Source organism: Triturus cristatus, chromosome 2_2 (assembly GCF_964204655.1).
Source record: "Triturus cristatus chromosome 2_2, aTriCri1.1, whole genome shotgun sequence".
Taxonomy (NCBI): domain Eukaryota; kingdom Metazoa; phylum Chordata; class Amphibia; order Caudata; family Salamandridae; genus Triturus; species Triturus cristatus.
The window spans coordinates 227,116,943-227,129,009 of record NC_140582.1 but is presented as its reverse complement, the minus strand read 5'-3'; the positions used below and the strand labels follow the sequence as shown (position 1 = coordinate 227,129,009).

The window sequence follows — 12,067 nt, the reverse complement described above, 5'->3', positions numbered from 1 at the left end:
AATAGTGCATGATTATTTAGTTTTCTGGAACACAAATAGTAGAACATGGTGCAAGCAATGTACTGAAGCATCAACTGTATTATTAAGAAGTCATGGCATGATTCTGTAGCACATCAAGAGAAAAGGCTGAGATGTGTCTGGAACGAGAAGCCAACATTCATAAGATAAGATGTACCTTTGTAGCAGCTGAAGCCCAGGGGAGGCCATAAACAAGCATTTAAGCTGTTGACAGTGGAGTTTTGTAAAGTATAAGCATGCAGGTGCCTGAACACGTTATTTTGACTAAAGACAGCATTGGAAATCAGTGGAAGGAACTGAGAAGACACGCACATTGCAATACGTGATGCACAGCGACAGGCCTGGATGGTTCTCAAGTGGACATTTGCCAGTGTTTTGTCTATACAAGTTTGCACCGCATTTAAGTGGGGGGGATTCAAAGTAGACGTTGAGCCAAAGGACTCCATCATATGGCTGGCCTTTCCAAGAGTGCACATCTGGGCAAAGCTGGGCTTAGCTCGGAGTTGGGTATATATACACACACACATACCCAAATCCGTGCTAAGCCCAGCTTTGCCCTGATGTGCACTCTTGGAAAGGCCAGCCATATGATGGAGTGCTATGGCTCAAGGTCTACTTTGAATCCCGCCCACATATTTGTGAAACGTTGTTTTGAGTGGAACAGTTGAAGAGAATCAACCAAGTCAACCAAATACCACCCACATTCGAAAAGGGTTGTATCAGAATACTACAACTGAGATGATGACACTTCAGAAACTAGGGTCATGAAATGGTTTAAAATTAAACAGCCAAAAACAGCATTAAATTGTAAGAAAAAGACATAAGCATCTTTTAAGTTAGAATTACATAAGTAGGAATACTAGTAAATAATGATGCATTACGATACCTTTATCCAGTCGATTTTATCTGTAAACTTGGCTGCTAGTTTCTGAGGACAGACAGCAACCGCTTCCAGCAGGCAGTACATTACTGGCAAACCTGAATAAAATTAGATAGAACAGCCATTAAAATAATGTATTCACTAGGAAAATACAATTAGTGGAAATCCAATAGTGAAACAGCTTCTAAATCTGGATTAAAACTTCACATGAATTTGGAACCTTCTTACAACAATCTAATCAGTATTAATATTAAGTGGAAGAGAATAAAATCCTGTCCTGTGACAATATTTCTCACATTGCCATTTTTCCATCAATTCACATACTCGAAATTCCCAGTAATCATCATGTGAGGAACTCAAAGCACTCAACACAGATCGTATTATTGGTATAACTAAAGACAAATATTCAGAGTATTCAAGACATTAACAAGGCTGTGAAAACAGAACCCAAAGATGCTATCAATGTTCCTATTTTTAAAACCAGAGAATGATAAGAAAGCTCAATAGGAGCTGTGCACTGAGTATTACTATGGAAGATGAATTTTGCACACCATTATTATAGCCTTGTATACGGTTATGATAGGCCCTGAATCCATGGTATATAATTAGGGCTAAACAAATATTGGCAGCTAGACAGTTCCGTTACCAGCTAGACAGTTCAGTTACCGCACCAACTAGTGTAATCACAGTTATAATATTACATAAGTATTGCCCACCTCAAACGACCACCTACCAAATGGTCATAAATCTAACTTTTTGATATTACAAAAAAAGAGGGGAAAAATGAGAAAAAGTCAAATTCAGAGTTCCTTGTACAAGAGTCCATTTATGCTTGATTGTTCTTTTATTGCTTTTCTTTCATCTGGAGGACAGAATAAACATAAGCAGCCAACGCGTTTCGTCCAAGCATGGTCTTCAGGGCAGTGTTATCAAGGCAGCAGTGATGTAATCGAAAAATGACAATGTCCTACCGGAGTTCTATGTCATACATTCCACTTCATTGAAATAAATAGAAGCTTGAGCAATTAGAAACACTAGATTGTCTTTTAGAGTAACAGTTCCAAATGAATAGTCTTTAATTCGGGTATAATGATTCAGTTGGGTAAAATATCTTGTTCGGCAGAAGCAACCGGCCTGTCACATCCAAATCCATGCGTGAATTTGGACAGGACGGTCCGGAGGCTTCTGTTGAACACGATATTTCACCCAACTGAATCATTATACCTGAACTGTGAACTGGAAATGTGACTCTGAAAATTATCTAGCGTTTCCGATTGCTCTAGCTTCTATTTATTTCAATGAAGTGTAACGCATGACGAAGGCAGTAGTTACATAACTACTGCCTTGATAACATTGCCCTGAGAAAAAAAAACATGCTTGGGCAAAACGTGTTTATTCTGTCCTCTGGATTAAAGAAAAGCAATAAAATAACAATCAAGCATAAATAGACTTGTAGTAAATTTTACAAGGAACTCTGAATATGATTTTATGTTTCTCATTTTGCCTCTCATTTTGAGTAATATTATATGAGGGAGTGGGCCTATAACATCTGGTGTAGCCCACGGCAGAACAGTTATTAGACTAACCAAACAAGTAGTGTTCTGAATTTAAAAGAAAGAAACAAAGACAAACATTGCAATGTAGGAGCAGAAATCTCAGCCATTATAAGCCCAGAGCCAGTTCATTGTCTTCATTGGAGCACTCAACATTCCATTATTCAAATATAGCCATATAGTCCTCTGTGGCAGGCTATACCGGCCATTAAAGGCCTGCTCCAACTTAAACAAGAGAATGGGCCTTTAATGGCCAGTATAACTCAGCTACAGCTGGCTATAAAATAAGTCACCTCTAGAGGGCTGAATGTCCTAATTATAAAAACAAAGGCACCGGGCCCGAGGGGGTGGAAATCCCAGAAGCTCCAAAGCTTTGTTTCACTGAGGGCGCGCATGGCCACGGCTGTTAGCTGTTGAACATTCACAGCAAGAGCTGTGAAAGGGGATGAAGTCAGCTCCTGGTTCTCCCCAGCTTGGCTAAACTGCTTTTTTCCCCCAATAAGCAGACACAGAGAGCCCAAGGAGCTGAGCAGCATTACTCCTCCCTCCCTATCTCCCTCCCTCCCTCCGAGGCTCCTGTGACTCTGAGCTGGAGAGTAGGGAGGCGAAAGGCTCCAGTGTGCCCTGCAGCACAGCCTCTGTATTTCGCTTTCCCCTGCCCACTCCATGTGTTTTGAAAAGGCAGGGGAAAGAGAAAGGCAAAGGCTGTTTATTAGCACATTGAAATGTTAAGAGCAGCGGGCCTATACCAGGTTATACAGGTCGCTGCTGCTCCATTGTCTTCAATGGGGCTCTCAACATTCCAATGCTCCAAGATTACTAATCTGATTTAGAACATTGGAATGTTGGGCGCTCTATTGAAGACAATGGAGTGCTCTGAGCTTCTAATGGCTGGTAGAAGCCCGGAACGCCAACATTCCAATGTTGGCGTTCACAGTTATTGCTGTGAACAAAGGCCTCACGGAGCCTGAGGGGATTTAAATCGAGGGTAAGGAGTCTGAAAGAATAACTGAGATGCTCCGAAGGCATGCTCATGAAAAAAGTAATGACTAGATTTAAGTTCCATTGCAGCATAGCAAACAGCATAGGAGGGAACCTATGTTATAACCATTTGAGGAAACACATCACAACAGGAGATGTAAATAATATTGGTTGGTACGGCAACCATAAGGAGAAGAAAGGCAAAAGAGGGGACCGGTACACTAACTGTGTCCAAAGCACAGTCTTGCTGGGCAAGAGACAGCACAAATCACAGAACTTCGGCCAGTTATCATGGAGTTTGTCGATCTGTTTGGCAGCACACCAGGTCACAAACTTATCCCAACAGCAGATGTATACAGATTTAATTCTACGCAAAACAAGTCTCAGAGAGAGATGCCTTGGAAACTGCAATGCTAAGTGCTGACATTGAATGTTCTCAGCGGTGGCAAAAAGATCAAGGTAGGGATCTTCCCAGTCGCAGAAAAGACCCTGCACCACCCGTGTGTGTAACTACCATTTGTGATCCATAAAGTGGCAACGGCTTACTTCCTGGTGTTCATGGTGCCTGCTTGGTGGTGTATCACCCCAAAAAAATCCTTGGCTGTCTAGTAACATCCAGAGAAGCAAAGCTTCAGGGCACAGGTTCCATGACCCGACCCAGCCCTGCTTGTTGCAGTACCACATGGTAGTGATGTTTATGAACACCTACACCAGCTTCCCTTTGATGGAGGGCTGGCAGGCCAAGAAGATGACTCAACTCCAGAAGGTTGATATGGAGCCAGGCCTCCTCCGGAGACCAGAGGCCACTGATCTTCACATCTTCCAGATGGCCTACCCAACCCCGAAGTGATGCATTGATCACCACTGCGAGTTCAAGATGGGTAAAGGAGAGGGGTCTGCTATTGACCTCACTGCAGTTCTACAGTAATCCCTGCAGATCTTTTGCAGTCTCCTGTGAAATCTGGACCACATTGAAAAGTTCCCACTGGTGCTGTGCCTACTAGAACTTCAGATCCCACTGAAGGCAGGTGGATGATGACTGCCTGGGGCGAGCCGGTCTTCAACAACTGGTTGTCTAAGTAGGGCAAGACTGGTAATCCCAACCTCTGAAAATGTGCTTCTAACAACGCTGCCAAGTTCATGGGCGCCTATGCAGTGATGGTAAGGCCAAAAGGGAGCACAGCAAACAGAAAATGCTTGTGCAATGTGGAAATAAGTGTCCTACAGGCAGAGCGCTATCATCCAGTCTCCAGGAACGACAGCAGACCCTGGGCCAGGGTAAGTATTCTGAACTTGCCTTTCTGCAGAAAAGCACCAAGAAGGTGAAAGTCTAAAATGGGACCAAAGCAGCAGTGCTTTTTCTGTACCAGGATGTAGCCGGAATAACAACCACAACCAACGTCTGGTGCTGGTACCCTCTACTTCTCTCCTTTGGCCAAAAGAGCCTGCAATTCCTGCTGCAAGAGCAACAGTTCAGGTGGTCCGCCGTGAGCGAATCAGGGGTTGGGTGGAAGGAGCACCAAGATTGTGAGAAATGGTAAGGCATTATCCTGCTGAACAAATTGCAGGACCCACTTGTCTGAAGTTATTGCCTGCTACCCTGGCAAAACGTGTTGGATCCTGCCTCCGACAGGGTGCCTATGTGCTGTCAAGGGCATGCTAAAGAGGACTGGGGGGGTGGGCTGGTTAAGAGGAATGGGCTGCATACTGTCCCCGTTGCTCTCACCTGTGTGTTAACGTGGCTGGGCCATGAAAAGGATTGGGTGATTGTTACACCTGATCGAACTGTTGGTGATACTGGAACCCGCTATCAATGCCACGGGAGTGAAATTGCTCATGCAGCTGGCATGGAGGAGCAGAAAGACCCAGGGAGCTAACTGTGGCCCTGCTATCTTAGAAGTGCTCCAGCACATGTCCACTATTTACCCAAAAATGGGAGCCTTCAAGACATGTACATATGATTGCCATGAATGTATACTAAAAAGCCAGTGGTCTGCATCCATGGATGCCTGGGAATGGCCACGCTGATGCGAATAGCCCTACCAAGGAAATCAGTGGTATATAGCCTGCAGACAATGGTGAGCTTGGCCACATCAAGACCATCTTGCATGGCCTGGAAATGTATGCCCAGCTGCTTCGTGGACCACAGGCGGAGTCCCACAAGACAGGAGAGTAGAGGCTTAAGAGACAGCTAGCATTCACTAAACAAGGGCTAACCTTGTAGAGTACAAAAAACTGTTTACCAAAAGTCTCTATCCTCTTGGTGGAAACCAGGTTTGGGCTTACTGTACTGGCAGGAGCCTTCACCACAAGGCTCTCACAAGTTGTCCCCTAGGTAAGGCAATCCCTTCCAAGCACCATAGCTCCCATTATCGGAGTATTTGCTGAATACCTGATGAAGGTAGAGGCACTGTATCAAAATCAAGAGGGTGGAAAAAAGGTTATGTCTGTTGGAGCAGCACTTCTGATATCACTATGGGATGACCGTTATCATCCAGAGCGGATGGCCCCTACATCAGTGCATCACGTTCTGGCAGGGGTTGTGGTGCTGTGGGGGTAACAGGTACTGAAATCGGTCCAGGAGCCTTGAGCTGATCGAGAGAACAAAATTGGCACTGAGGGCGTGTGAGAAAGTGCCATCTTTCTTGCATGGTATGCCCCCACTTTTTGCTGAACTGCTGATGTACTTTGACTGAGTGTGCCCTGGGCTCCTGCCAATCAGGTACCCAGGCCTGTGTTCCTTCCCTAAAACTGCATTGAAGCCTACACCCGATTGGCATCTCTGGCCACATGTCAGTCCCTCGTAAATGGTACCCCAGGAACCCGGGGCACTGTGACCAGAGAAGGCCCCTAAGGGCTGCAGCACTTATTGTGCAACCCTTAGAGGCCCTGTACCCTGACACACACACACACACTGCCTTTGCAGGCTGAGTGTCTGAGTGCAGAACATAACAGAGTCGACATGGCACACATCCCTGTGTGCCATGTCCACAAAACACTGCCCTGGCATACCCCAGTCACCCCTCTAGCTGGGTGCCCTATGCCAGTGGTGCATGAGCCCTGTACCCCTACAGTACCCAGGTCCATTCCTGGGCACTGTAAGTGCAGTGCTGCCACTAGGAGTATATGGTGCTGGGAGCTTGTCATCACGAACTCCACACCACCATAATGGCAACACTGAAGACTGAGAAGTTTGGTATCAAACTTTTCAGCACATTAAACCGACACTGATGCCAGTGTGGGATTTAATGTAGAATGCACGACAGAGGGCAAATTAGAGTTGCCCCCTGAAACTAACCCACAATCCACGTCCTGCGGAGAGGCTGCCACCCAGCAGACATGTTGCTGGACCCCTGGGTAGAGAGCCATCCACTCTCCTGGGCCTGCAACAATGCATATCCTGGGTGAGGTGCTAGGTCTCCTCCCCCAGGATGGGCAGGGGATGCTCCAAAGGCATGTTGCCTTTGTGAGCCTCCACAGACCACTTGCTGTACTCAGCAACTGGTCCCCACTGGTTCTAGCCCCCACTCTGGCGGGAAAGCCCAAGTGAGGAAAGGGGGTGTGCCAGCCTATGCCAATCCCACCCCTCAGGTGGGGGAGGCGAGGTGAAGCACAACTCCGGGCTCTCGCCATCTTGATGATGGGAAGCCCTACCCAATCAGGACTAGGCCACTGCCCCCCCCTCCTGCAGGAGAGTGGCATGGCAGGATAGGGGGTGTACCCCCGCAGGGAAGGGACCCATTGGTCCCTGTCCTTTACCTACCTGAAACGCCCCTAAATTTAGTATTTAGGAGCACACTGAACCTTCCTTCCTCAGATCTCGATTCGGAAACAAGAAAGAAGAACAAGAAGAAAGAAGACCTGCTGTGCAGCTGCTAACAAGAGGACAACACCAACTGACTATGCCCCAGCCCTACAGGCCTGTCGACCCTCGAACCTGTTCCTGCTAAAACCCGGCATCTCCAGCGGACAGCAACCTCAAAAACCCCGGAGGACCTGCCTGCCTTGCTCATCTAAAGACTGGGACTCCCACGAGCAGTGGTTCTGCTCAAACAGCTACAACCCCTGGTGCCAGCCAGGAACAGTGAATCCAGCACACACTGCACCCGCCGAGCCCGGCCTGTGTCTGAGTGAACAAAGACCACGAGGACGTCCCCCCGGTGACTGACCCAGAATCCAGCACCCAAGGACCCTCCTCGACGCTCCTGATGATGCCTGCAGCCTCAGAACCAGGGACCGCTCCAACCGTGACCAGCAGAGGGTAAGATTTCCCTGACGCCAAAAGGCACCCCTGCACCCGGCGGCCCCCTGTGCCCAACTCCTGGGTGCCTACCTATCCTACAGCTTCCCAACTTACCTCTCGAAGTGGTGGTCGCACCTGAAGAATCTTTGTCCCCGAGCTTGCAGCCTTTGTTCATCTTCCAGCTTCTCCATTGAAATACATTGAGCGCCCGACGGCTCAAAAGCACCCAGTACCCAGCCGCCGAGTGCCCCTGGAAGTGCAACATCTATCCTATCTTACTCCCCCACTTGCCCTGTGTGAGTGACCAGGAGCCAAGCTCCCACAGCCGGGTGGCCTGCCTGCTAGCAGCCACCAACCAAAGGCACCCTGCCCGCCATAGGCTAACACTGGGCCTAACACTCTCTGCACCCGGCTGCCCCTGTGCCGCTGAGGGTTTAACAACTGTACCTACCTGGCCCTGGGAGACCCCAGAGTCTATGCCCAGATCCTTAACTCCGCCAGTCAAGTACTTACCTGAAAGCCGATAACCTACATTTTCTCCACATTGACTGGTTTCACTTGGAAGTGCTTCTAAGTGTCGAGTTTTGAAACTTTAAAATATTCACTAAAAATCAGCCGAATAACAAAAACGAAATAACTCACCTGCTATCAGAAGAGATCCCAGTGCTTGATCTTGGTGCCCAGCACTGACCCTGAAAAGTAATCAAACTGTACTTACCGATAACTTGATTTTCCTCCATAGGATAACATTGCCTGGTTTTTGCCAGAAATTCTTCTGTTGATTTTTGAAACATACAAATATTCCTTAAAAATCGTCTGTGTAACAAAAACGATTTCTTTCAACTGTTTACAGGAAATGCACCAGGGCTGAATCCAGAATCCAACCCAGAGTAAGAAAATTATACGCAAAGTAACAAACTGCATTTACTTAAAAACTCCCATTGAGCTCAATGGGAGTTGTGTTTGAATTGTGTTGCCTATTGCAACAACTGTAACTATTGCATTTAAAAGTCTATTACTTATTGAAAGTATACAACTACAGCATTTCATTCTGAGAAAGTATTTTGATACCTATTGTTGGTTCTAACATAAAACAACTATATATTTGTATATACAAAACAATTGGCCTAGAGTTCAGTTCTTGAGTGTGTGTGAAACCATTTGCTGACTGAGTGTGTACAACAAATGCTTTACACTGTCCTCTGATACTGCTTTACTGCTCGACCAAGCTACCACTTTAGAGAGTAAGGTTATATCTAACTGTAGCCTCTGTCAAACCTCTGGGGACTCTGTACACACTGAACCTTACTTTGGTACAGTATATACAGAGCCACTTTCTTACAGGGCAGACCCACCGGTGGAAGCCCCGTTACAAGACCTCTCAGCTCCTTCAGGCCCATGGGTGGGAAACAGAGGGAGCAAGTGACACTTCAAAAAGCCTTAGGATGGTTTTGCAGAAATCCTTGATTTGCTGTGGTGTTCCAGACGGCTATGATCGAGAAGTGTGATCGAGCAGCTTAGGCTTATCAGAGGGGAGTGATAAACATTTGTTGTACACACAGAGACAATACATGAGACACATTGAAGAAGGAAACGGAGACCAGTTTAGAAAAATAACACAGATTTTTAATATAACTTTAGACACCAAGATCATCGGAATAAGGTAAGTACTTTCAAAGTTATAGATTTTTAAAGCAGTAGAAAATACAGTTGAATAACATTTTTGAGGGAGGAGCCTTTAACACGGTAAAGTTATCCTATGGAAGAAACATACACTGCATAGAACTACTTGCGGACGGTTTTGAAAAGATACCTTTAGGGGAGAGGCTAGAGCTTTGTGTATCGAGCGTGGCTCCCAATTAAGTTTGCGTGATGGAGGGTTGGAGATGGGACCTCAATAGATTTACTGTGAACCCCAGATCATGCAGTAATTGTACTGTTCTTTGAGTGCACTGTAGACACTTTGTGAGAACTGGCTTTGATGAGCCAGTCTTACAAGTATGGGAAGACGTGAATATGTTGTCTTCACAGGTGAGCAGCGACTACTGCCAGGCATTAAGTGAATACTCTGGGAGCAGTGGTGACTCAGAATGGAAGCGGGGTGTATTGGAATATGGAAGTATGTGTCCTTCAAGTCTAAAGTAGATAGAAAGTAACTTTGTTGAAGGAGCGGAGCGCTTTTTATAGTGTCACCATGTGAAAATGATCTGATTGAATATAAATATTTAGGTCTCTGAGGTCTTGAATAGGCCTGAGAGAGCCGTCTTTTTTGGGTATGAGAAAATATAGTGAGTATACCACGGACCCTTGATATTGTAATGGTACGGACTCTATAGCTCCCTTTTGCAGTAGAGAGTAAACCTCTTGTTTGAGAAGCTGTGGATGCTCTGGTGACAGTTTGTGTGATCGTGGAGGAATGTTTGGGGGATTGTCGGTAAGCTCCAGGCAATAACCATATTGGAAAATTTCTAGGACCCATTTGTCTGAAGTTATTGTATTCCAGATGGGAAGAAATTGAGAGCGACGTCCCCCGACAGGTGTGGAATGATCTGGGAGTGGAGGCAAGCCACTGTTTGCTTGCTGCAGGGGAAGTACAGGGTGTGTTACCTTTACCTCTTCCATTGCCATTATTGCCTCGAAATCCTCCTCTAAAGTAACCTCTTGAAGACGTTGATTGATTGGTGCCTCCTTACACATTAGAGGTGTTGTCTGTGGATATAACATTTGAACCCCCCTGCAGAAGGAGCTGCGAAAGGAACCCTGATTGGATGGGGACTGTAAAGCTCCCATGGATTTTGCCACATCAGTGTCTTTCTTCATTTTCTCTAAAGAAGTGTCTACCACAGGTCCAAATAGGTGTTCCTTATCAAAGGGTAGGTTTAAAATAGAGGCCTGTACTTCGGGTCTGAAGCCTGAAATTCTGAGCCAGGCGTGCCTTTTTAAAGGAACACTGGTGTGAACAGTGTAAGCAGCAGTGTCAGCTGCATCTAATGCGCACCTATTGGAAATATTGGAACTGAGTTTCCCTTCCTGAATTAAGTCATGCGCCTCAGTTTGGTGTTCATCTGGCAAGAACTGGAGCAATTGTTCATATGTCATAGTGAGCCCTGTCATATCTCGCTAAAACCTGGCAATACGCCCATGATTGGCTGCCTGTGCAGCTACTCTTTTATCAGAGGCATCTATAAGTTTGGATTACTTATCAGGAGGAGGGGCATCACCTGTTTGTTTGTGAGTTAGCCCTTTTGCGAGCGTTAGAAACCACTAGGGAGTCTAAGGGAACTTGACCCTTGATGTAGATGGGATCTGTAGGTGCAGGTTTATATTTCTTATCTACCCTTGGTGTTAGAATTCTCGCACACACCGGATCCTTAAAAATGTCGTCTGCATGTTTAAGCATACCAATAAAAATGGGCAATGTAGGAGTTGCTCATTGAGAAGAACTTTACGTCTCAAAGAAAAAATCCTCTTCAGAAGCCTCTTTGTGAAGCTGAAACACGTGATATTGAGCTGCCCGATTTATTAATTCTATGTACCCTACATTGTTGTCAGGTGGAGAGGGATTTGAAGGGTATAGATCTGGGTCATTACCAGTGTTACGATCTGTATTGTAATTAGCCCATGGATCATGACTATTGTCATCTGGTGCATCCACATCATCCTGGTGGTCAGGTGACTGTGGTTGTGGTGAATTTGTTGGTGTAATTAGCAAATTTGGGTCAAGTGGGGAAGGAGGTGTAAGAAGAAGGAGGAGGAGGAGGAGAAGGTTTAGTACCAACATTTTTCTTTTTCAGGTGAATGTGGTAAGCTTGCTCAGCTTCGGGCTTGCATTTAACTGGCAGTTTTGCATGAATGTGTCCAGTTTTAGGATTAATAACAAGTTCTTTCTGTTTAAGGTCCGTGTTAGAAGGCAGGATGTCGAAACAAAGCTCCTTGGATGGAGGAGGAGCGGTTTTTTCCTCCGTGCCGGAATTTTCGGGCCCGATGTTTGAGGTCAAGATGTTCGGATCCGAAGATTTAGGTTTAGTTAGGGCGAGTTTGGGTTTTGACGCCAAAGGTTTCAGTTCGGTGCCCGAATGGGGCTGACTCGATCCCGAGCCGGAAGGCTTTGGTGTGCGTTTCTGTGCCGAGCCCGAAGGCGGGGCATTGGAAACATGTTCTCTGTGCCAACCTTGCTCAGAAGGCAGAGGACGGACCGGAGCCTTTATCTTGGGCATAATTTGGGGCAGGGGAGTATCGGTACTCACAGTACGTGGACCCAGTGGAACATCATCTTCCATGTCGGCTTCAGACACAGAGATGTGTTCTTACTCTCTCGGCTCCTTGTGCGTCGAAGACCTCATGGTCGGACTCTTCTCCGAAGAGATCCGGAGCGGAGCCGCAATATTGCTG

The 12,067-nt window shown here is 46.2% G+C and overlaps 1 protein-coding gene across 2 annotated transcripts in view; it reads right to left on the bottom strand.

Moving 5' to 3' along the window:
* Window positions 1-12,067, bottom strand: part of ECPAS (Ecm29 proteasome adaptor and scaffold) — an 819,497-nt gene that overhangs the window by 536,268 nt on the left and 271,162 nt on the right. For both annotated transcript variants that reach the window (XM_085641278.1, XM_085641277.1), the window contains exon 19: window positions 905-996. In XM_085641278.1, the coding sequence (XP_085497404.1) occupies window positions 905-996 (92 nt within the window). The remainder of the gene's footprint in view (window positions 1-904; window positions 997-12,067) is intronic.